The 26,602-nt window shown below is 43.2% G+C and overlaps 1 protein-coding gene across 1 annotated transcript; it reads left to right on the top strand.

Annotated features, from left to right (window-relative positions):
• Positions 1-430: 430 nt before the first annotated feature.
• Positions 431-24,813, top strand: LOC148505883 (extracellular calcium-sensing receptor-like). The gene is made up of 8 exons (XM_088447599.1): positions 431-589; positions 1,325-1,385; positions 1,454-1,622; positions 12,370-12,661; positions 13,292-14,110; positions 15,420-15,647; positions 20,407-20,530; positions 23,903-24,813. Exons 1-8 carry the CDS (start codon positions 431-433, stop codon positions 24,811-24,813), a joined length of 2,763 nt encoding a protein of 920 aa, XP_088303725.1.
• Positions 24,814-26,602: the final 1,789 nt, after the last annotated feature.

Here is a 26,602-nt window from a genome sequence, read left to right as displayed (position 1 = left end):
CCAATGTATTCATTAGGTGCTAGAATTTGCAATCTTACTTGTCCTTCATACGTTATTAAGTCTTAACAGAAAAACAAGAACATATTCGTACAAACCCAATTATATACCATCCTTCCCCAATCCTTAAAGTGTAATATAATACAATCTATTCTCAGGGGAGGTGCACCCAGGAACAAAGTAGCTCTGTCTAAAAAAGAAAAAAAAAAAGAATTCCCGGTATGGGGCACTCACGGACTGATATTAATCAGAAATGTATTATAGAGTGACCCGGTTGAAATTAAAATATAACCTTTATTATATCCTTAAAATAAGGTCAGCAAAATATTTGCTGACCTTATTTGCTGATTCCATGAATGCTGTTGGCCGTGTAAAACAGAATGTGGAGAACTTACAGTATATATTAAAAGATGCTTAAAAGAAAAACTTGCAGATGAGTGAAGAACAGAAGATGGGACTTGCAAGGGCCAAACACACCATACTGAGTTCTGTTTATGAGGAGGAGCTGCGGCAGACACAGAATACCAACCTGACATCCTCCCTGGCCTACACGTGTGGGACACAGATTGACCACTGTCTCAGTCCCAATCCGGTGAGTAACAAACAATTTTTCTAATTACTGCATGTCTTTTATTTATTGTTTTTCAAAAGACAATGATAATGGAAACCAAAAATAAGCATAATACTTCTGTCTCCCAATACACATTCTAAATGATTTAAAAAGGTAATTTGGTTTAACAAAAACAAGTTCAATTATTCTTTATTTTTCTTAACCATTTAAAAAAAAATATATATATATCATAATCTGATCTTAAAGAAATAGTTACTTTGGTCCCGTTGTATTGGCTTTACTTAAATGTTGTTGATTTTTTTCTTGAAAGTCCAAAAAAGTGGTATTCAAATGTCTAGTGTTCTTTTTTAGTGATGTTTTTCTTCTTTTCACAGCTCCACCGCCAAGACGCAGGCCACGTACAGCTCAACAGGACGATGGTGAAATAGCCATGAATAGTCCCAAAGTTAAATTGTTCAAAACAAATAAATTCTACAATGTAATAAACTCATGCTCATCACCAAACTGAAAAGTTAGTTTATAAACAGAAAGGTACATATAAAATATTTAGCTGCAATCCGTTTGTAACTTTTATTTCATAAACATGATATGGTATCCGGCATGGCTTGGACAAGTGCTGTAGAGTTCATTATTTGTTTAGACATATTACATTACAATAATGTCCAATACCATGGTGTTTATTTTTTTGCACATCTTCCAAAAGTGTTTTTATAGTAACTCAAAATTTGTTATACTTTTTTTGCCTTGGTTGTTAAGGATGGCAAACCCAATAAGAATGTCTTGCCAGTAATAATGGAAACCAAACACTCTAATATGTGTTTGTACACAAAACAATTGACACGGGGCAGTGTAATACTGTACTTTTATATTTGCTTGTCTTGTCAGATCCATCACTTGCCATCCCAACACTTCCACCACAAGTACAGTCTGAAGAGCAACAGGAGAAAATCTTCTTTGTAGTTGGTGGAGGAGCAAAGCCTACAGAGGAGGCAACACCAGAAACCAACGAGGCCACTCAGGGACACAGTAACAAGAAAAGAACCTTTAGTGACGAGTATGTACAGGACACCAGATGAATTAAGAAAATGACAGTTTGACTTTATGCGTGAGCAAACTAAACAGTTTAAGTGAAATATTACCCAATGTCGAAGACTGACGCATGCCACAATAGCATCACAGTTCACCAGAACAAGACTCACAAATACTTGAGAAAGAATAGACAGACGTGTGCTTCATATGACCCAAGTTATCTATTAGCAAAGCAGCAATCCGATGTAAGTCTTAAAAATCAAGTCAAAGTCAACTCTTACCAGGACCAAGTACAATACAGTACATCAACCTTCAACAGCCAAACAGACCCCGTCAATATATTCTCCACCTAATCCACCGTGAAAGATTGTAAGGTCCCTAGGAGAACATAGTAGGAATGTCAAGTGGGTCAGATCTTGAGGACCATTCCAAAAATAAAATTTTAGTGTGATATAATGACATTGCATTCTTTCTTACTGAAAACAAAACATTTTTATTGAAAGAAAACACACTTTATTTTTTAAATAAGACCTTAAATTGTAACAGCAATATAACATGTTTTAAATTATTTACAACCTGTTAACTTTATACACAAACTTAACACAAACAATTTTTAACTTCATATAATTAATTTCTCAAAGAAAACTTTGCACACTGACAACATAAAGGGGAAACTGAGCAAGGCCAGTACCTAACATTGGAGTAGTGGTGGAACATCTACAATTGTAAAATTTTATAGATAATTGTGACGGGACACCTTTCATTTAGGCCGGTCCTGGTCATGGGTTAGCGCTTTCAGCCTCCCACTCACTGTCAGTGACTGCCTGTAACTGACTCCGCCCACTGCGCCGTGGGCGTTTACTGAAGCTGCCACCACCAAGCTCATTTCAGCGGTGCTTGGTACCGCTTTTTACATACAATCAGGCTCCTACCTCGGCAACTGGAACTGCTTCTCCTGCATATGCGTTTGATTAGCTGTGGCCACACCCCCTGATTGGTGTCGGCTGATTCCTCCTGATCCCCCGCAATGGACCAGGTCTTCACCGTAGCTTGGCAGAGGGCTTAAACTTGGAGACACTGAGCTCTTACCCAGAACAGCAGGAGAACAGAATAGCGTTTGGCGCAGTTGGTCGCAGTGTACAGATGGAATAGTCAGGCAAGATGTTTATAGCTCAAAGTCTTAAAGAAGACTCGTCCCTTCTGAATGAAGGTGAATAATCAGCATACAAGAAATCTTATCAAGCGGTTCTTCTCCTCAAAGAATTTACAGGGTTGTACAATATTACCAGGTACAAAGCCTTCTTTTATGCTACTCCAATACACATTACAAAAGGGGGTAAGTCCACCCTGGGTTCCTGCTAGCCAATCATGCTAGCTCACAAAATATAAATAAACAAACACATCTTACATTTTAAAGATACTAACCTAATTTCCTCTTCTACACCGAAAATCAGTTGGCTTCCTAAAGCATAAATTGAGTTAGCATATACTGTCTCTCAAAAGGTAAATATAATGCAAATTTCAAGGGCATTCATCCTTTTACATATCTACAACTAAAACCAGTTTTGGATTTCCCAGTTTTAACACCTTCTGGGTTCTTAGGAAGTTACACCCAATAGGAGCTGCTTAAAAAAACAAATTGTTTTTCCCACACTTGCTGGGTATTGTACATAGAGACACACCAGAGACCTCTGCATTGCATTTCAATGAAAGTGCTAAACGAAGGTTTGGTCACTACATCAGGATATTAACATGTCACTAGGAGGTGAGAATATCTCATTACCATTTGACTTAAATGTTACAGCCTTTGAAAACAAAACAACTTATACTTTCCTTATAAGTGCATAGGCTAAACATTTAAAAAGTACATTTCCACAACTACGCACAGCACATTGAATGACATGTTTAAACACATTACTTACACATTCACAGTACGTGGCGCGCTGCGCCTAAAGGTCCTTTTAAAAATGGTGCTGTGGGTTAATCTCTTCAGTGCCATGGCAGCCATTTTAATCACGTGTAGTCAGCCTCTGGCCACATTTCTCCCCCACTCATCCATGCGGGTCACCAGGGGGCCATGTTTTAATGATTTGGCTCCTGGTCCCGCAGACTCTTGAGGTGAAAGGATGCTATCTGGGGGGCTTTGGCTCCAGCCTAGACAGTTCATCCATATTGCAGTGGGCCTTTCCATGTCGGTGCACAATGTCCAAATAGTAACACTGAAGTCCAAGGCTCCACCACAACAGTCTGTCAGTCTCCCTTTTGGGGGGCCAGTCGCACACATAGGGCCTGATTCAGACCCGGTCGCAAGCGCTGAGCGCTCGCAACCGGTTTGATGGTGGCCCACAGAGCATGCGCACGATGGAGCCGGCTCCATCGTGTGCAAGCGCGAGACCCGGCTAGTGACTGGCACTCAGTCGCTCTGGGTCTTGCACCAAAGGGGGCGAGCTGTCGATGTTGAGTGACAGCTCACCCCATTTGGTGGGCAGGCCAGGGGGGTGGCTGCCAATACGGAGGTGTTCCCATGAGAATGCCTACCATTTGGGGGCGGCCCCACTGACATCACAAGTGATGTCAGTGGAAAGCTTCTGGCTCTGTTAGAGTTGAAAGCTCTCTGGGGCTTGCGATGGGCGAGACCCTACCACAAGGGTTGTCATCCACAGCTATGCGAGCGGCCAGGAGGCCGCTCCAAAAAAAAAAAAGCCCTGCCCTGATTCAGAGCGAGCACTCTGTCAGAGCGAGCAGCTCTGAATCAGGCCCATAGTACTGAAAGGGGTCCAATGCCCAAACAATTGCCAACCACTGTGTTCCAATTGTGGCATACCCCACCTCCCACCGTAGCATTGTCCTGCTCAAACAAGCCAAAGAGTGCTCCTGCCCATATGGCTTCTCCTGGCTCCATACTGCTCCCAGTCCATGCAATGACGCATTAGTTCATACCACAATGTCCTGGTCCTGAATTTGCACCATCTGCACTGGAGCTAGTACCAGAGTCTCCTACAATGACTGGAATGCCAACTCACAAGAGGGTATCCAGTCCACTGACTTGGGAAGTCCCTCCCTAGTCCAATATGTAAGGGGTGTGACTACAGTACTAAAGTCAGGGACAACTCGTCCGTAGGGCCTTACAGTTTCTAAGGTCAGTACCTGTCTTGGGGTTGTGGGATGGGGACAGTCTCTGGTTGCCTCTATCTCCACTGGTCTGGGCCTACCTCTGTCTCCCCCCACTCTATACCCCAGGCACTGCACCTCTGTCATCTCCACCTGGTATCTGTCTGCACTACCTGTTAGACCTGGCCTACCATCCTCCTCCAACGACCTATGACTAGGGGAACCTACCCTGTCACCTAGGTCTTCTCTCACCACCTTGTCCGCTACCTGTTCTACAGTGATCGTGGACAGATCACCAGCCTCTGAGCTCTGTGTGGCATCCACCACGGGTAGGCTGCGTGTCTTCCCCGAACGACTTGGCACAAGCAGGGGACCTTGCTCCCTAACTGGCCTATCCCCTCCTACGTTCCTGGCTACCCTGTATCTTAACCCTTCCCACCAGGTCACACTCACGGCCACCATCCCTGAAAGGCTGCTGCCAGTGTGGCACGATATGCCTTCCAGAGATGGGTCAGCAAGTTGAGCTGCCCTGAACTCCTGTCTGTGGCCCTCACTTCCTTCTAAGTAGGGACAGTCTACAGGGCGGTAGGAGTTGGGATTGCTAGGGTCAGTCTGGTTGAGGTCAGTCAAAGGGAAGTCAGCGTGGTCACTCATACTCACCGCCAAAGTTGGCAAACCACTAGCGACAGGAGCATCACTGGGTACCCCCACAGGATCCAATGAGCCGGGACCAACATCCTCTGCATTGCTAGGGGATGTAGGCATACCAGAGGCAAAAGGCATGCTCGGTAGTCATGCTGATCTAGTCGCTGTAATCTTTTCCTCTGGGCTGGTTGATGCTGTGGCAGGCTGCGCTGGCAGTTGTCTAGCCGCTATGGTATTTTCCTCTGGGCTGAGTTGCTCTGGTACAGATGTGGTAGACTGTGATCTGGAAACTTGACACCAGGCGATGGCGTCAGCAAACATAGTAACGATTCCACCACCAAGGTCATTCCCCAGGACCACATCAGTTGGAAGGCCATCCATGATGGCAACATCCTTCAACTCTGGGCCAGCTCCCCAGTCCAGGTAGACTCTCACCACAGGTACCTCTTGCTCCATTCCACCTGCCACAGTCACTTTGCCAGTGCGACCAGTCAAACCGTAATGCAGGTGTCCTAAGGTGAGCTCAGGGATGACAGAAACCTCCTGTTGAGCAGAAGAGTGGCAGGATCAATTTGGCAGGGGCTCACAACAGTGATTGAGGCCCCAGAGTCTCTTAATCCTTGTCCCTGCAGGGGCCCCACTTGGATCGTCTGCAGGTGCCGCCACATATTTTGGGGTGGCCCCTTGGCCATGCATGTGACTCTCTCCGTAGAGTTCACCTGATTCTCCCCACACTCCATTGGACTGGCTGGAGTAGGAACAGTCTCTTTGGGCTCAGGCAAGCTGGCCGGGCTCCAGCACTCGGATCTGGGGCACAAGTCTGGGATGCTTGGGGTGGGGGAAAGTTCATCCTCAGATGTCTGATTTTCCCACAGCTGTAGCACTTCATGTCCAGTCAGGGCCCTGATGGTCTCTGATGATTTGCAGGGACAGGGCAGGGCTGTTGCTGGCCAAGAGCACCCGGGTTGGAGGATGCCCGCTTTGGGGGGTGATGAGCAGAAGAGAGGTGTTCCCCTGGTTGTACAGTCCATTTGGGTCAGCTGCTAGTTCGGCACTTCTGCCCTTGTGTCCGAATTGCCACATACTTGTCTGCTAACTGGGCCACCAGCTTCAAGCTGGGTGGCTCCCGGTCTAATCACTGTAGGAGGGTCCTTTTGACTTCATCATAGTCACCACAGTCCTCGGTGGCCACTCCATGATATGTCTGACCCACCCCTTCTTGGGTAAATAGTGTAGTTTACAAGTCCTTTCAAATACTTTCAAATGTCCATCAATATCCCCATTGCTGTCTGCAAACCTGGCAAACTGTATACATCCTGATCTGGGTACAGTAGTCTGCAATGGTGCTTGGGGTACCACGGCCAGTGGTGCCTGTTTGCCATGCCACATCCGAATGATGAGCATGCGTTCCTGCTCCATTGCCCTTTCTCCCAATTCTGCTAGCTGATCCGCTAGGGCAGGGATGGGGAACCTCAGGCCAGGGCGCCGTATAAGGCCCGTGGAGTAATTTGGTCTGGCCCTCTGAGCTTTTTTCTACTAGCCTCATCTGGCTAGCAGGGTGCTAGAATGGCACCCTGCAGCCAGAATCTATGCAGCAGTGCCACCTGGATGCTTCATACAGTCACACCGCTGCCCTTACAGCTCCCCAAAGCATCCTTAGGATGCTCTGGGCATTGCTGTAATCGCAAGCAATTGTGGCCCCACCCCTGTGTGACATCACCAGTCTCACGAATAATGTTATATATATCAAAATGGCCCTCAGCAGAAAAAAGGTTCCCCACCCCTGCGCTAGGGTATCCATTCGTTGTGATCCCTGCCATGCTGGGGAATGCTGGGAAACATAACTGCTGCGAGAGGGGGAGGGACTTGTTGCTCTCACCATGTTCTGAGGGGCGTCCGATGTAACGCCGGCCACACTTTCCACCTCCGTCTGATTCGACTCCTCCCTGCCCCTGAGCGCCTTCCTCATGTCACTTGTGGTTGCATTGTAGGGGAATGGAATGCCCTTTTCCTGGCACACGGTCTCAAGATCATTCTTGGATGTTCCGCTGAAATCAGCCATCCTGCGCGTTCTCCTGAACTGCAGTTACTCCTCCCCTGAGTAACTCGGACAAGTGTGATATTTGTAGGGAAACATCGTGTAGGCTAGTTTATATTAGAGATGTGTGCTGATTCCTGAGCTTTAGTTTTGTTTTTGGATCTGAATTCATCTACGTGTTTTGGTTTTGGTATTGGATCTGGATTTTTTTTCTAAATAATGCTAAAAAGATTTTTTTTTTTTTTTTTTTTTTAAACTTTATTTGTGGAAGCAAAGAACACCATACACTAATTTTGTCACATCCATCAGTACACATCAGTGGCATAACATATAACTTACATACAAGTAATCGATATATTAGACTTTACTGGAACAACATATATCCGTATATAACTGTGTTATAATCTTATTTCAAAATCCAACCAAGATTATAAACCTCTATTCAGCAAACCAAATTATCATATAAAACATAACAATAGTAAAGTACTGTCCGATGCTCATCCACTAGACTACATCATAGGAGGGTCTCCCGAAAGGACCCGAGTCGCTAAAAAGATTTTTTTTAAAAACAGCTAAAATGATTTAAGTTTTGCAATCCAAAACCCCAAATTCAGATTTAAAATCCAAATTCTGAATCGCTGATCTGTCCGGATTCACAAAATTGGTATTCGGATTAATGGAGAACTGAACCGCATATCTCTAGTTTATATAGACTTTGCGTATGTTGTGTGCTTATAGGCCTTGGATATCACATCTTTTGGTTTGGAAGTTATTCCTGTGCATTTTCATTGAGCTTACATCTCCCTGACTATTATATCTTGTGACTTGCATATCCAACATTATTTGCGATTGATTAAGGTGCGATTCTGGTGAGTTTGTCACCAGTCTCGTTCTATTAGATGTAGTGACTAGAAACTTGCTGGAAAATCCCTGGAATTGCATCAGTTTAGCAAAACTGCAACCCATAGTGCAATCAGTATGTATTGTCGGCGGATCTAATGCTGCCTAACAAAATACTGACGCTGAAAGGGAAAACAGTTAAAATACTCGTAAAAACCCTAACCGTCTCCTCTCCCCCCCTAACCCTAACCCTCCCTCAGTGGTACCTAACCCTAAAACTCCCGGGGTGGTGCCTAACCCCAATTCCCCCTTGTGGTGCCTAACCTTAAACTCCCGAGGTGGTGCCTGACCCTAAGACACTCAGGGTGGTGCCTAACCCTAAGTCCCCCTTGTGGTGCCTAACCTTAAGCTCCCGAGGTGGTGCCTGACCCCAATTCCCCCTTGTGGTGCCTAACCTTAAACTCCTGAGGTGGTGCCTGACCCTAATTCCCCCTTGTGGTGCCTAACCTTAAACTCCCGAGGTGGTGCCTAACCCTAAGTCCCCCTTGTGGTGCCTAACCTTAAACTCCTGTAGTGGTGCCTGACCCCAATTCCCCCTTGTGGTGCCTAACCTTAAACTCCCGAGGTGGTACCTGACCCCAATTCCCCCTTGTGGTGCCTAACCTTAAACTCCCGAGGTGGTGCCTAACCCCAATTCCCCCTTGTGGTGCCTAACCTTAAACTTCCGAGGTGGTGCCTAACCCTAAGTCCCCCTAGTGGTGCCTAACTTTAAACTCCCGAGGTGGTGCCTAACCCCAATTCCCTCTTGTGGTGCCTAGCCTTAAACTCCTGAGGTGGTGTCTGACCCCAATTCCCCCTTGTGGTGCCTAACCTTAAACTCCCGAAGGGTGGTGCCTGACCCTAAGACTCTCGGGGTGGTGCGTAACCATAATTCCCCAAAGTGGTGCCTAACCCTAACCCTCCCTTATTGGTGTTTAATCCTAAGACTCCCGGGGTGGTGCCTAACCCTAAATCCCCCTTGTGGTGCCTAAACCTAACCCTCCCCCCACGGCTAAGTGCTTCCATTCCCCGCTTACCTTCGTTCTGGATGGCGACTAGTCGGGATTTCAGCATCTGGATCTAGATGCCTGTCGGTTTTTTGGCGTCTGCATTTAGACGCCTATCGGGCTTTAACACTCTGCATTTTGTCCGGTGGTAATAGCAGCAGTATGCTAACTACATACCCTCATAGTATTACATTTCCCCCCTGAATGTCTTGAAACCATTGGAATATTTCTATGTGAATTAGTGTTGTATCATTAGATACTGTTCTGTAGAAACAGTTTATAGATATACATTGCATTCCTGCATACATATGTGATTTTTGACCAATCATTCATGGTTGTTTTAAAGATATAATAAAATAATACATGACATAATGATAGAACATAAACTATACACACTGAGGGCCTGATTCAGATCCGGTCGCAAGCATTGAGTGCTCACAAGCGGGTCGATGGTGGCCCAGAGCGCATGCGCACAATGGAGCCGGCTCCGTCGTGTGCATGCGCGAGACCCTGATAGCGATGGGCAAACCATTGCTCCGGGTCTCGTACCAAAGGGGGCGTGCTGTCGATGTTGAGTGACAGCACGCCCCCTTTGGTGGGCGGCCCAGGGTACTGGCTGCCCAAACCGAGGCATTCCCATGTGAACACTTCCATTTGGGGGCGGCCCCACTGACATCATGAGTGATGTCAGTGGGAGAGCTTCCGGCTCTGTTAGAGCCGAAATCTCTCTGGGGCTTGCAGCAACGAGACCCTACCACAAGGGTCTCATCGCAAGCCCGATGGTCGCAATGGTCTTGACCATCGCGACCATCTTCCTGGCCACTCGCTATAGCTGTGGGTGGTCACCAACAGCTATGCGAGCGGCCAGGAGGCCATTCTAAAAAAAAAAAAAGAGACCGGCCTTGATTCAGAGCGAGGGCTCTTTCAGAGTGTCCAGCTCTGAATCAGGGCCTGAGTGAGGTTCTCTTATTCTCTAACATTTGACCTGATGGTCTGCAGCTCCCAAACAGAGATCGCTTTTACCACTAAAATGAAATACAAAATCAAAAAATTTGGAAGAGTTAGCAATCATGTAAATTATTATTTATTTATTTATTATATTATTTATTATTAATTTTATATTGTAAATAAAATTAATATTTACTTAATAGTCAGCACTTCCTTTTTTGCATACCTTATAATATGCTAAATAATCATATCCTTAACATTATATATGATACAATTTTTTCTAATTGTCAACAAAATATAAAAATACAAATATGTGCCTCTCAGTCCACTTTTTTGCACATATACTGTAAGTGAGCACCTACAGTATGTTCAGCTTTTGTTAATTGGCAGATATTAATCACTAGTGGTTTAAATTGTGGGCCTGGCTGATAATCAGCATGGTGAAAATGTAAAAAAATATTGGTTTGATGTAGAGATCTGCGCCAACCCCCGTGTTTTGGTTTGGTTTAGGATCTCTATCTCCTTCAAGGTTTTGGATCTGGATTTGGTTTTACAAAAAAAGAAAAAAAAAATAGATAAAAAGTTTTAAAAACAGCTAAAATCATGTAATTTATGCAATTCAAAACCAGAAATTCGGATTTAAAATCCGGATTCCGAACAGCAAAAAGATCAGAACCGCGACCCGGATTTACCTGGATCTCCTCTGGAGATCATAACCGCGACTCGGATTTACCCGGATTCGTGAATTTCAGGTCGATTCGGATTTCTGAAGAACTGAACCGCACATCTCTAGTTTGTTGTCCTATTTAGTATTGGACTGCCTCCATTTAATGTGTGGCCTAATTCTCTGTAAACATTGTATGTTGGAAAATGTGTGGAGAAACATGCTGTTTCCCATAATACAAAAACTAAACTGTTTTGTGGCAATTTGGAATATACCACTAAATTCTCACATATTTCATAATTCATTTAAATTTCATATAAATTACCACCTTTCCCAGCAAAAATATTTTGCATGCCCATAGGACTACTATGCGCTAAGAATTAGGCAAATATATAAGTGTTTTGTCTTTTAATGCTCTTGATAATAATTACAGAAGAGCCCAGTAAATCACATGGCAACATTTAAGAATACTGCAAGCTGTAAATACTTAATACACACTAGACCTTAACTCACAACAGTTTGTATGGAGAACAGAGTGGTACTACATTGCATATCTGTGTACTACACATTTACCTTAGTACATAGACCACATAGTAATACCTGGCCTCCAAGAAAAGGTCATTGGCCAATAAAGATTTCTATAAACAAGATTCCATGGTCTATTTATGAAGCAGTGATAACCCATTTCTCCAGCTTTTTTGCCAGATTATCACCTCTTCATCCTACATAGCAACAGGGACATAACAGATTTATCATTGATTTCCCCTGCGGTCCCTGTATTTTCACAATTTACCCATGTCCCCACACCCTGCTATGGTGACTGCATTTACTGACCAATTTAACAAGTGTCAGAAAGCGTTATCTGTACCAGGCAATGGGAGATCTGCAAGGCCGGAAATGCTTTGCTTGATTCCTGCTGAATGATAATTCTGTGATGGCCTCAAATGCACATTCACAGAGACTCTTCATTGGCAGCGCTAAGCTGGTGGAGCGGTTAAAAGCCTCAAAGCTGTGTTGGGTTTTCAACAGGGCTGCAAACGGAGAATTGCAGTATTAGAGAGATCAATATTTCTGCAATGAAAATTTTCATTTAGTGGGCCAGATGTACTGGTGATAAACCACCAGCCAATCAGTTCCCAACTGTCATTTTTCAAACACAGCCTGTAACATGACAGTAAGGAGCTGAGTGGCTGGTCATTTATCTCTCTCCAGTTTATTACTTTTCAGAGCTTAGTACATCTGGCCCACTAGTGTGAGGTCTACAGATAAAAAAACACTCAGTGTAGGATTCCATCAGGACAGGAATACCTAGATTGTCAGGATTCTTGCCAGACTGTTAATTTGCAGCTCATACAGTATCTCTATCTGCTTATATAGATATATTTACACTGTTTCTACTAATTTACTATGTTTATATTTTGTTCTGTGCAACTACTGTAACTGCATTAACTTACCCTGTCTGTTTATTTATATCCTGAAGATTCCGGTTGGACTCCTACCAACAACTTCTAACCATAATGTTTGCGGTAAAAGAGATTAACATGAACACCAGTATTCTCAGCAACATGACGTTAGGATTACAGGTGTACAAGACGTGTAATGTGCCTCACTATGAGGTACAAGGAGCTTTGCACTTGTTATCTGAATCCAGTACAGTTATCCCCAACTACAGGTGTCGTGGGCAATCAGCCTTCAGTGCTGTCATAGGATCTTTCTTTTCCACAAACTCAATGATGTTGGCAAATATGTTGGGGGTATTAAGATACCCTCAGGTAAGAATATTTTTTTAATGATGTATCCCCTAGTAGAGTATTTTTAATGGTATCTGGACTATAGATCTACATTTAAAAGGTCTACAATGTCTAGATAGACACCAGATGTTAGACAGGCAAAAGGTCGACAGGGGCAAAAGGTCGTAATGAAAATGGTCAATACTTTTTTATTTAGGGTTAGGCACTTACCGGAGGGTTAGGATTAGGCATTAGATGGGACAATTAGAGTCATACACCTACCCCGACAGTTAGGGTTAGGCACCAGGAGGGAGAAATAGGGTGAAGATTAGGGTTAGAAAACAAAAAAATAATGTGTTGACCATTTTCATGTCGGTCTTTTGACCCTGTCGACCATTTGTACTTGGCGGCCGTATTTCATGCTGAACTTTACTGTGTTGACCCTTTGTCCCTGTTTATCTGGTTAAACAAAAAACAACCTGTCACTAGTTGTCTGAGGCATACAGTGCTGTGATCTACCCAGGGCCATCAGATTCATACACAGACTCGCTATGTTAGCAGGCAGAGCATTTGGATTTCACCAGGTTAAACAGGGAGAACATCAATTAATACATTAATAAATTCATATTGTGTTACTTACTATAAATATGTGTAATTTTCTGTCTTTTCCAGATAAGTGCATCATCAAGTATCTCTCTTCTTAGTAATAAAATAATGTTCCCCTCCTTTGTCAGGACTGTTCCCAGTGATAAGGAACAGTCTAAGGGACTGGCAAAGCTCATTCTGCACTTTGGATGGACCTGGGTCGGTCTGTTGGCTGCAGGAAGTGATTATGGCCTGCAGGGAATTCAGCCAATCAGGGAAGAGATAATAAAGGCTGGAGCATGTGTGGCCTTCACTGAATATATCCGTTTATCTCAACCAAACCGCAACGCTCCCCACATAGTCAAGGTCATCAAAGAGTCATCAGTAAAGGTCATCATTATTTTCGCATCTGATGCTGATTTGGTTCCTATCATGAGTGAGATGTTGAAACAGGAAATCAAAGGGAAGATTTTTGTCTCCAACGGTGGTTGGTCAATGTCTAATTTGTTCTCAGCTGGAGGCTTTTCTCAGGTTTTATCAGGATCCATTGGTTTGTTTATCAACAACAGAGTGATTCCAGGATTCAGTGACTACCTGAACGAGGTCCGCCCTTCATTGGTAGAGTCCTGGGTGAACGTATATTGGGAGAAACTCTTTAACTGCCAATTTCACTATCAGAAAAATATAACTTTGGATTCTACAGTGAAAGAGTGCACAGGAGCGGAGAGTATAGACAGCGTCAGGAACAGCTTTATGTATACTAGCGGATTAAACTATACACACAGTTATTATGCTGCTGTCCATGTTTTGGCCAAAGCTTTGGAGGACATGACAAAATGTAAATCAAAAGAAGGAACATTGTCTAATGGGTGCTGTAAAGACATTTTTAATTTGAAACCATGGCAGGTAATGTTATGTCCAGAATAGCGTATGAAAATCTAAATGCTCAAAATGGTCAACAGTTATTTATGTATTTCTGTAGCACACACATGACCAAACAGTGGCCCTGATTTGTACATCTCTGATGTTTCTGTGCATGTGCAGAGTAGGTCCCACAATCTCACTCGCAGAATCCTTCCAAGCTGCAGCACTAGGGGTTCTTGGGGGTGGGGGGGGTCTAAGTGGTTCTGAAGCAAGTCCCGACCATTGTTCCTAAAAATAAAGATTCAGGAAAAATTGGACTTGCTCTGAAGGTGTCCAAAAAAAACATAGAGCACCCCCAAAACATAATAATTTGTCACCTAATTAAATACCAAAAATCTCAAGCCATGGGGGAAATAACCCTGTAGTGTGAGATTTTTGATTAAATTGCATCCACAGAATGTTATCCAACCGCTGAAGAATAGGGAAATATTTACAAAATGGCAGATTTTTAAAGCCAACACTTGCTGGCTGTTCTCAAAATGGTATTTAAAAAGACCAATAATATGAAATGCAAGACCAAGAGTGTTTAGCATTTAAAGTTATTGTCCTTTTAAGTCCCACAGCCAGTACAGCCAACAAGCATCTACAGTATTTAAAAAGTTGCTGCTCAGTAAGTGATGTCAAAGTGTTTCTATGCATTTCATTTATATCCAACTTCATCAGGGGAATATATTACTCCACTGATATAGTCAGGTAAAGATAAAATATCTATATGTAATTATTGTGGCTTTTCTCATTGGTAACAGTTCTTTTGGAGGAGTCAGTCAGGACTGTGGCTACATAACAAATAGATAGGGGCCCATTTATTAATGATCATATTTGCAATGTGATCTGAGCGTGAGATTACCGCCCATCATTGCAATAAGGGGTTCTGAAACAAGTCTATCCCTGCGATGTGCCCGGAGTGCTGCAGGGGGAGGGTTCTGGGGATGCCCTCTGCCAGCTAATTATGTGAAGTGTAGGCCATTGGTTACAATGTGTAAACGCCATCTTCAGATGGCGGTAGCCAATCTCTGGAATACATCGCATTCCGGAAGCTGGTAAATATGCCAGCATCACATCACCCATAGAAACCTATGGGAGCTGCAACCGTCAAGGGGATTGGAGGGATTGCAGCAGGTATTGGAGGTATCTCCTGTGGTACCTCGTTCATATATGGAGGTGATACAAAATTTTTGTGGTTACCCCCCAAAACATTGCACATGCACACACAAATGCATATACCATACACAATAATAAAGTGAGGCCGATTTGTAAATAAGAAAAGTACCAACCAATATGTACTTTACAGCTCCTGCACTATATAAGGAAAGTCAGGGTTACCCTGAGCAGCGGAAGAGACATTTACTTTGATGATAATGGAGACATCCCTGCAGTCTATGACATTGTGAACTGGAGGCTGACCCGAGAAGGGACTATGGGACAGGTCAAGGTCGGCAGCTATGACACTGTAGCATCTTCTGGACAAGTTCTCAACATCAACTCTAGTCTGTTGTTGTGGTCAATGGGAGCAAAAGAGGTGGGAACTTGCTTAGATTGTAAGATTTAATTCCAAAGTATTATATTAAGTAAAAATATGTATAACATTTTAACATAAGCTATTGTGATCTAGTGACTGATAAAAAAAGGCAATTTATGAAGAAATTGTAATGCAAACTAAAATATTGTGTTCTTCTACATAGTAGCATAAATGTACTGTAGATCAGAATAAGCTGTATTTCATGTTGTATATAGTAGTCATGTCTAACGCCTCAATCACAATCAACCTGTTGATCACAGGGTACTTTTTGGTAGTGCCTTGTATTCTATACTCTGTAATTAATACAGAAAGGGACAGTGGCCCTGATTCAGAGCCGGACGATCTGAATCAGGGCCGGCCCTCTGGTTTTTTAGAGCGGCCTCCTGGCCGCTCGCATAGCTGTGGGTGACCACCCACAGCTATAGCGAGCGGCCAGGAAGATGGTCGCGATGGTCAAGACCATCGCGACCATCGGGCTTACGACGAGACCCTTGTGGTAGGGTCTCATTACCACAAGCCCCAGAGTGCTTTCGGCTCTAACAGAGCTGAAAGCACTCCCACTGACATCACTTGTGATGTCAGTGTGGCCGGCCCCAGACGGTAAGCGTTCCATGGGAACGCATCCGTCTGGGCAGTCACGCCCCCGGCCCGCCCGCCAAAGGGGGCGTGCTGTCAGTCAAAATCGACAGCACGCCCCCTCTGGTACGAGACCCAGAGCGACGGATAGCCCGTCGCTATCCGGGTCTCGCGCATGCGCACGACGGAGCCGGCTCCATCGAGGCGCATGTGCACTGGGCCACCATCGACCCACTTGCGCTCGCGAGCAGGTCTGAATCAGGCCAGATTTCACACATTTCATATCATGCTACACAATTTTCTCAGTTCACATTATGCCACACTGCTCCCAGATGACATTATGCCAAACAGTTCTACCATTTCACATTAAGCTACATTGTTCACAGTTCTTATTAAATTTATTAACATTATTTTTACTAAAATAAAGTGAACAAGGGTGTTTTGTGTTTTCACACCCTTTTCACATTATTTTAGTATCACCTAAAGTTACAAAAGGGCAATTGGAGTAGAATTCGTAAAATTCTACTCCAACCCCTAATTATCACATATTTTTAGTAAGGTGATCACATTTCCCATAATTGCAATGGGAAATGTGATCTGGCCAAAGTTACTAAAAATAAATTGTGAAAAAATGCTGGGGAAGCCCTGTGACAATAACGTCACCTGGAGATGGTGTTATCCAGGGTTTCCTCCAATTCCCCCGACTCCTGCTTTGCTCTAACAGGCAGAGCAGAGCCGGGAGCAGGCCCCAGTGATCAGTGGTGTGGTCTAAATAGACCACAAGCTGATGACTGCAAAAAACAAACACTTACCTGCATCCAGGGTGATTGGTGCTCGGTGATGTCCTCTGGGGCTCTGGTCTGCTGGTCTCCTGGCTCCTGCACTGTGACCTTGCTCAGCTGCTGCATAGACAAGCTGACTAGGCTCACAGTGCAGGATGAGAGACCAGCTGACCGGAGCCCCAGAGGACATCACCGAGCACCAGAGGAAAGTAAAATTGCAGGGGGGGATTGTATGGTGAGCCAGTCAGTGCATGTGTAGGCACCTTCTCACTATATTTTTCATGAAAAATACAGTGATAAGGCGGCAGATGCGATTCGCAGGTACACAGCTTTGTCGCAATGTGAATTTAGGCAAAAATATCACACTACAATCTGCATTTCAAATGCGGATTGTAGAAAATAGAGCCCTATATCAAGTTCACATTGTGCCATGCTGCACCCAGTTCACAATATGCCACACAGTTCCATCAGTTCTCATTAGGCTATGGCACTCATGGTTCTCATTGTACGTCGCTTATCAAATTTCACATTATGCCACAGTGCAGGTTTAGATGGGGCGACTCATGGTGTATAAGGATGCACCAATCAATTTTACAGCAAGCACATACACTAAAAATGAGAGCCTCAGTCCTTGCACAAGCAGGTGAATGAATATTCACCAGGGAAGGGGTTTGCAGCGGCATTTGCATGGGTGACCACTAAAAGATGCCGCTGCTTGCACTTCTGTGTCCACGTCTGAATCAGACCCTAATTGGTGGCCACTATATGACTGACTGACAGTGTAAAGCCGCATATCCACTACACGATGAATGAACGATTGAACGATAATTACATCATTATCATTCAATTGTTCATTGTAGTGTGCAGTGGATAATGGACCTAATTCAGAGTCGGTCGCTAGCGCCGATGCGCTCGTAACCGACTCGCTGGTTAGGCCTGCACACGTGTAGCGGCCGCACTGCGCGTGCACAAGCCCCGGAGTGACAGATAAACTCTGTCACTCCGGAGCTCGCTACCAAAGGGGCGGCTGTCGATGTTGATCGACAGCTGCCCCCGTTTGGTAGGCGGGCCAGGGGGGTGGTTTCCAAAACAGAGGCATTCATTTACGAATGCCTACCATTTTGTGGGCGGCCGCACTGACATCATCAGTGACGTCAGTGGGGAGCTTCCTGCTCCATCAGAGCAGAAAGCTCCCTGGGGCTTACGAGTGCCCAGACCCAACCTTAGGGTCTGGTCGTAAGCCCCGATAGTCGCGATGGTGATCACCATTGTGACCATCAACCTGGTCGGTCATTAAGCTGTGGGTGGTAACCCACAGCTTAGCGATCGACAAGGAGGCGGCCGTTCAGGATGCAAGCGGCTGCCCTGATTCAGTGCGACCGCTTGCATCCAACGACCACCTCTGAATGAGGTCCAATGTGCTCACACTGAACTATATATATCATTCAGTGCAAGGCACCCTCCCTCATTCCTGAACCTGCACAACCTGATGATCCATTTATATCATGTAGCGGATATGCGCCTTAAGATCCCATCAACGTTTCAGGGTAGCGCATTGATAGAAGACATACAGATGGGAAGAGGGTGATCATCAGCTCAGTGACAGGGTAAAGTCACGTCTGTTACTTCATTTGTGTTTTGTTAACATGTAACGTTAGTGAATGACAATGGCGTATCCAAACATAATTTTGCCATTTAAATCAAAAATGTATGTTCCATTTAAAACCTAGGCAAATTAATTTATTTTTATTTGGCTTGGAGAAGGAATCTATTGAGACACTAGGGAGTATGTTAAGGGAGTTATGTGAACTGTGGGCCTGATTCAGCAAGGATCGCTATTCTGCTAGAATGCACGCAGCGCAGTTGCTAATATTAGTGGTGAAATGCAGAAATTGCATTATGATCACAGCTTACCATAAGGACGCCCACTTCCCCTTACTCACATCTGTATACTTGGGCAACATAGCGAAATAATCGGTAACATCGGACCCATACGCACAGTTAAGGCAGGTCAGACCTCACTCAGGATTTGCTCACTTCAGGTCACGCTATGAGGCCTCAGGCTGTATATGGAATTACAGTGGATAATTTATGCATGCCCCTGCAATGCCATCCCAACGCACTGGCACGCCTGCATTCAACCGACCACCGCCCCTGCATCATCACCTACAAACGTCTCTTCCTGTCAATCACTGTGCTCAGGGTCTGCGTAGCCTCTGCAAAAGTATTTCCCATCGCACGTGCCAGTTCATGCACGAGCACCGCAATGCATACATATGAGCAATGCGAATCAATCGACCGATTGCGTGCACCTTTGCAACTGCGTTCATTGCTGAATCAGGACCTAAGGTTTAATGCAATTTAACTGGCAGGAATTCAAGCAAGAATTACGTACGTTACAGATTATATCATCAGCAATGAATAAAAAATATAACTTAGTATTTGCTTATTAATCTATATACTATTGTTATAAAATATCATTTGGATAACTTTCTGTCACTCCTACAGTGTAAATGTGGTCAACAATTGGCCATTGTCAGCATTTATCTGTACTTACAGTATCTTTAGTCCGCACTATGAAATCCCCATATATTCTTTGGGTCAAATGTAATAGGGGGAGAGTTTAGAAAAGGTATGCAGTCAGGAAGCTGGCAGACCTAATTCCGACAGCCGGCTTCCCGACTGCTTAATCACAGCAAGGCACTAATGTCAGGTGTCGAAATCCTGATGCCTGTCATTAGACCTACGCCGGGAGCCCGACACCCGGCATATCGATCAAAGGTAAGCCGGGCGCCATGTGTGGACAGCCACGGGGGGGAGGGTTAGGTTTAGGGCTCCCGGGGGAGACTTACTGCCGGCCGCATGGGTGCCTAACCCTAACCTCCCCCCAAGTGCCTAACCCTAACCTCCCTCTAAGTGCCTAAACCTAACCCCCCCTTCCCCACAGCCTAAACCTAAGTCCCCCAGGGGGTGCCTAACCCTATCCCCCTCTTCCCCTAGCCTAAACCTAACCTCCGGGGGGGGTGCCTAACCCTAAGTCCCCCCCGGGAGCCCTAAACCTAACCCTCCCCCCCACGGCTGTCCATGCCCGGCGTCCAGCTTACCTTCGTTTGGTATGCCAGGTGTCGGGCTCCTGGCATAGTCCTAATGACAGGAGTTGGGATTTCGATGCCTGTCATTAGTACCTTGCTTGGATTAGACACTCGGGAAGCCAGCGGTCGGCATTTATACCGTCGGCTTCCTGATTACATCCCAAAGAGAGCTATATATTAGAATTGTTACAAATAATACTTTGAGATCTTTATTTCTTCTAGGTGCAAAGAATGACATGGGACACATTGGTGATACAATAATTTGTAATATCTGAATTAAATCTAAGCCTGTCTCCATTATTATTATAGGTCCCCCGCTCAGTCTGCAGTGACAGCTGTATCCCAGGTACCAGGAAGGCGGCTATAAGAGGACAACCTGTGTGTTGCTTTCAATGTGTCCCCTGTCTACAAGGAGAAGTATCTAATGCCACAGGTAAATGACAGACCTGCTGACATTCCGAGACACATGAGACATTAGTAAAATATTAAATGTTTGGAGCGTAATCATGATTAATATTTATTTATATTGCACCATAGATTCCATCTTACATATATTAAATAAATGAAAGAAATAAACACAATAGCATGCATATAATATATATTAGAAGTTCATCTGTACACACTGTAAACAGGTACATTCAATTATCTTATTTGCTGTCTTATACTGAATGACTGACTATTATTAGTCTATTGACCCTACACTCTGTGCTGTTTTTTTCCCTTTTTCTTTAGTGTATTTATAGAGATGTGCGTTTCAGTTTTATTCTGATTTTCTCGGATATGTTCGGTTCTCATAAACGACATCATATTGGCTACCCGGCTGTCACATGTTTTGGATAGCAAATAAGATAAATACGAACTAATCGGAACTTGCGCTAATTTTGCGATAAGAACCGAATAAAACTGAACCCACACATCTCTATTTACTCCATTCCACCTTGTTTGATTATTGTTACACATATATGATGAAAATTACAAATAAAATGAGACATAACACATGCATGGACAGTCATTACTAGCAAATACAGTTACTGTAGTATGTATACAGGCACAATTTCTATGTCTTTGATTAAATAAACTTAAAACATGACATCAGTATTAGATTTAACCTTTAGCTAATTTGTGCACTAGAACACAAGACCTGAGAAACTAGTAGCAGCAAGTGCATTTTAGATATAACAAATGACTGCGCTAAATTGTCACCTGTATTGTGTAGTCGCCAAAAAATAATAAATAAATGGTATATATAGATGTGATATGTAGGTAGGTTGCTGCTATTAATAGTACAGTTGTCACCTGGTAAATGTATCAAAAGAAAGAATGGTGATAGCGCAACTAATTGAGTGAGATTATAGGAGAAATGGATAGACAATGTTAAGGGGAACCTGTCACAGCCAGATATATAAAACATGAATATAATATGTACTAAATGAACATACAAATAAATGACAAAAATAATAATAATAATAATAATAATAATAATAATAGTACCATCAATGAAAATGGTTATGAACCATAGTGACTAATGAAGAATTAAAAGTCAATGGATAAATCCATATTGGGAAAAGAATTGCAATTTAGAGGGTAGATCCCAATAATGAGGAGTCTGAGATATTCCTCAAGCACGTCACTGTATATTGTACAATAGACCTAACCTGCAGGTTGGTGTTGTAGGCAGTCCGTTTCTTGCACGATGTGGAATGTGTTTGATGATATCCCTGCAGGTAAGTCAGCTTTGCAGCTGGGCAGCTGAGTGCAATGATCAGGGGGAAGATTTTGCGGTCCTGCAGGTGTAAGTGGTTATTGGTCCATGTCCCGCGGATGTTCAGAAGTTGTATGACCAGGTGGTATACTCACAAAGGAGATATCAGCATTGTTGAAGGACTATTAATAGTACCTAGAAACTTCCTGTATTCATTTGGGGGTCTAACTTTCAGCTTTGTGGCTCCAACTCTATGGATCTCACTTCCCCACACAGTTCAAGATTCTTCCACTCTAGAATCCTTCAAAAAGATTTCCTGTTCATCCAATAATTTCAGTAATGTCCCTTTTTAAGATTGTTCTGTATTTGATGCTGTAAAGGCAAATGTAAAGCACTTTGAGTCCTATTAATCGAAAATAACTATATAAATAACATTAATATTATTGCTATTATTATTATTATTATTATTAATATTATTATTAGCCAGATAGTTACACAGTTTAAGATAAATACATAATTAGATAATTATATCCTGAAAATGTCATGATTATGTAATAAAACCAATAGGAGAGATATACTTCTGCAAGAGTTTAGATTCCAAAGGGAAGTGAGTGGATACAAAGAGGATGTGAGGAGCAGTATGGTTTACATTCAAGAGAGTTAGAATTAGGTATAATAAGGTACTGTTAAATGTTAGTTTTAAAAAGGCATATTTAAAGACTGTGGGTGAGGTGGAAGTCATATAGAGTATTAGTGGGTATTCCAGGGTATGATAGAAGTCTGAAAAAAGGAAAAGGATATAATGGGATCATTGGCAGAGAGGATGAGACAGAGAGTGTGTGATCAGGTTGAAGATATTGTGGTGGGAACAGTGGTTGAGGGCATTATTGATGAGTGAGATGAGTTTGAATTTGATTCTGAAAAGTATAGGGACTCAGTGTAAGGACTGACAGAGTTGGGGAGTTGAGATGGAAAGCTGGTAGAGAGAAATGAGGCAGGCAATGGAGTGGAGAATGGAATGAAGATGGGAAAGACAAGAGTGGGATAGCCAGGGATAGTTTTATTGGCTTCCAAAGGGAGAAAGTTACTGAGTTTGTAGATGTTTTGGAGGTGAATGCAAGAAGATTGGGTGAAGCACTCAAGGATGGTGAAAGGGAGGGTGGAGTCAAGGATGACACATGGACAGTGGAATTTGGAGACAGAACAGAGGAAGTAGTCTTTGCAGAGGGGACATAAAATTAATTCACTTTAGGATATGGTAAGCCTTAGGAAGCATTGGGATATACAAGAGGAGATGACTGACAGACAATTCAAGATATAGGAGTGAGCAAAAGGTAGTCAGGGGAGAAACTGTGAAGTTGTGTGTTAATTGCAAACAGGTTGTATTGGAGTAAGAATGATGACCTCAGAGATAAATGAGTTACTCAATGAGAAGGGAAGGGGACCAGGGACAGATGTTTGAGGAACATCCATCAGAAAGGGGAGAGAAGGGGAGGTTGAGATGATGGTTAAAAAAGAGACACAGTGATTGCACAGATATTATATGACCCATTAGAGTACTGTGTCATGGGACTGGCAGAGTGAAGAATATGGTTTTCTGCCAAAAATAACCTTCTTTGTGCTTATCTCCCCTTATAATTGATAGCATAAAAATTATATTCTTCATACGGGGAGAGGGATTAATTGTTCTGTATTTCTTATTCCAGTAATGTAGAAAATCAGAATAGATACATGAACACTTTGCTGAGCAGAATTCCTATTTCAGCTTTGTGGTTCTGAGTCTATGGAAGTCGCTTCCCTGCAAAGTTCGAGAAGACTATTTTGGGATAGCTTGTGCTCTGTACGTACTTTAAAAATAATTTTACTATTCTTACCATGACCTGAAAGTCATTATGGTCCCTCTCTCATAAAATTGCGTGTGACAAATATTGATATTTGACTTCTCCAATTAGATTTTTATTACAATGCGCTAGCTCACTATTCTGCATGAATAGAGATACTGTAGATGTTTCTATGGAAATAGTTTCAAAGTATTATATTACTATTTTCTTTCTCACTTCCATACAAAATATAAAAAAATGATATGTAATATATTTATTTCAGATTCCATTTACTGCCAGAAGTGTCCGTGGGACCAGTGGCCAAATCTCCAGAAAATAAAATGTCTACAGAAGCCTATAGAGTACCTGCACTATGAAGATCCATTAGGAGCAGCATTGGCAGCATCAAGCATACTGTCCTCCTCCATTCCTGCATTTATTTTAAGACTTTTTGTTCACTATAAGGACACACCCATAGTAAAAGCTAACAATTATTCTCTAAGCTGCCTTCTGCTGGTGTCCTTATCTTTGTGTTTCCTCTGCTCATTAGTTTTCATTGGTTATCCCCAATCTGAAAATTGTCTCCTACGCCAAGTTGCTTTTGGCCTGGTGTTTACCATTTGCATCTCTTGTATTTTGGCAAAAACTATTATGGTGGTGTTTGCTTTCATGGCTACCAGACCAGGTAGCAGCCTGAGGAGATGGACCACACCTCAAGTGTCCTACATGATAATTTTTACTTGTTTTCTTTTACAATTTCTCTTATGTGTCACTTGGTTGTCACTCGCCCCTCCTTTCCCACAATACGACACTCAAACCAAACCTGGACTCATCATTGTTGAGTGTAATGAGGGATCACCCATTGCATTCTGGACCATGCTGGGTTATCTGTTTCTTCTGGCCACCATTAGCTTCATTGTGGCCTTCCTGGCTAGAAAACTTCCTGATAGCTTCAACGAGGCCCAGTTTATCACATTCAGCATGTTGGCCTTCCTCAGTGTCTGGGTCTCCTTTATCCCAGCCTCCCTCAGTGCTCAGGGGAAATACATGGTGGCCATGGAAATATTTGCCATCCTGGCATCCAGTTGGTCTCTAGTGACCTGCATGTTTCTTCCTAAATGCTTTATCATAGTTTTCAGGCCTGACATGAATTCCAGGGAATATCTCATGAGAAGAGCCCAAGATCGGATATAGAAATTTTTTTTGCCAATAATTATATTTTACAGCTATCAGTTAGACTTTCATGTAAAACAAAATGTTTTGTATTGTAAAATATCTCTTATGCACTTTGGGGTTGATTCAACAGAGGACGCAGATGAGAACTCATTCTGTGCATGTGCAGAATGAGTCCAGTGAGATTGCACGCGGACCCCCCTATGCCTCTTCTTGATTGACACACCAAGGCATTTTCAGGGGACGGGATTGCCTAGATTCCCAAACATGGGGGCAGCGTCCTCGTTTTCCAGGAGGGATGAGGCCAGGGTAATCATCCATAGATGCGGACTTCCTAACCACACAAGCCAGTCAGCCTGCGCAAGCTGAGGCTTGCTCAGCTGGCCATTGCCACACAACATCACGACCACTGTCTGAGATGATTATCCAAGGTTTTGACCTTGGTTGCATCGCTGGGATAACAGGTGGTGATAGGAAGCGTCTCTTCACGTCAGACACCTCCTGCAACATTAGTATTTTTTAGCAGGATGAAATTGTCCACTGCTGTATCAGCCCCTTTGAACGGAATATGTCTAATTACAAAGTGGACTGAGAAGTCCACTTTGCCTTACAATAAATTTTTCTCAAAGACTAAATTTGTATGAAACTCATAGTCTTCCAATATTCGATATGAATTTAGTTATATAGTAATCAAATTTGGAAAAAAAGAAGACCCCACAACAAATAAGAATTCTGGTCTGATTTATGCTAGGTACGACATACGACAAATAAATATGTTATTAAGCATTACTTAAACTGCTAAGACATCTTTAATACAGTAGAAACAAATTAAACATGGTCTTAAAATCATATTCTATGCATGAGGGATAAAGAGTGGACCTACATATCGGTGTAAGGGGAGCACTCACAAACATCCAATCACAAGCACTTTGTTAGTGTTGGTGACTGTCATCATTATCCTGTATTTGTACATTTCCCTGACCACTAGGATTTCCGAAGGTCTATTTCTGTCTCGTTTCATGTCTCCATGTGTTTGCATTTGCATGAATACACTCTTGTTTTACGTGGCCTCTGTCAGAATGTCCCCATCATGCACAGTACAACCATCCAGGCGCAGTCTGCTAAAGACAGATAGAAGTGACAGAACTCTGCATGGACACATATAGATTTCAGCATTTTACTGGGCATGTGGTGGGCAATTTAATACAAGTTAAGCTGCACCAACTGGAACAGTGCTTGGATTTCTGTCAGCTTTTAGTTTGAGAGTACATAAGTTAAACAGGAAACAGTTATGACAAATCCCACTATGCCACACCAAATTGGATTTTCCTGATTTGTTTTAAAAATCATCTTCATGATCAATTGTGTATTTCCCTTTAGGCACATGAGGTTCCACAATTACTAGAAGGTGAGTGCACCCAATACACCAACTGCACCTGGGCTGATGATAAGCCATACCAGAACGCCCAAAACAATAGCTAACAACAAACAAGCACTAGGGAAAAATGTATTCAGGAAAGAGGCCTAAAATAAATAAACTCTGCAAAACACACACCCCTAACTGTATAATACTGTAGGTTAACTGAGCTGCATGTGATCACCACCCAGCAAACCTAGTAACGGCTGAGGTGTGTCGTTGGTGCGTGATCATCATAAATAAACACACAGAGAAGGAAATGGAAATAAAAATGACAGCTATTTATTTGAAGAATTTAATTTTTTTAAATATTGTATGGTGGCTAGAAAGGATGGACCCTACACAGAGCAGCCCAACAATGCAAACCAAACAACCAAACACTGCATTGTGGGC

This window comes from Taudactylus pleione, unplaced genomic scaffold (assembly GCF_031769625.1).
Source record: "Taudactylus pleione unplaced genomic scaffold, aTauple2 ptg000435l, whole genome shotgun sequence".
Lineage (NCBI taxonomy): Eukaryota > Metazoa > Chordata > Amphibia > Anura > Myobatrachidae > Taudactylus > Taudactylus pleione.
Note: the sequence above shows the minus strand (reverse complement) of the source record. Positions and strands in the feature narration are given on the sequence as shown.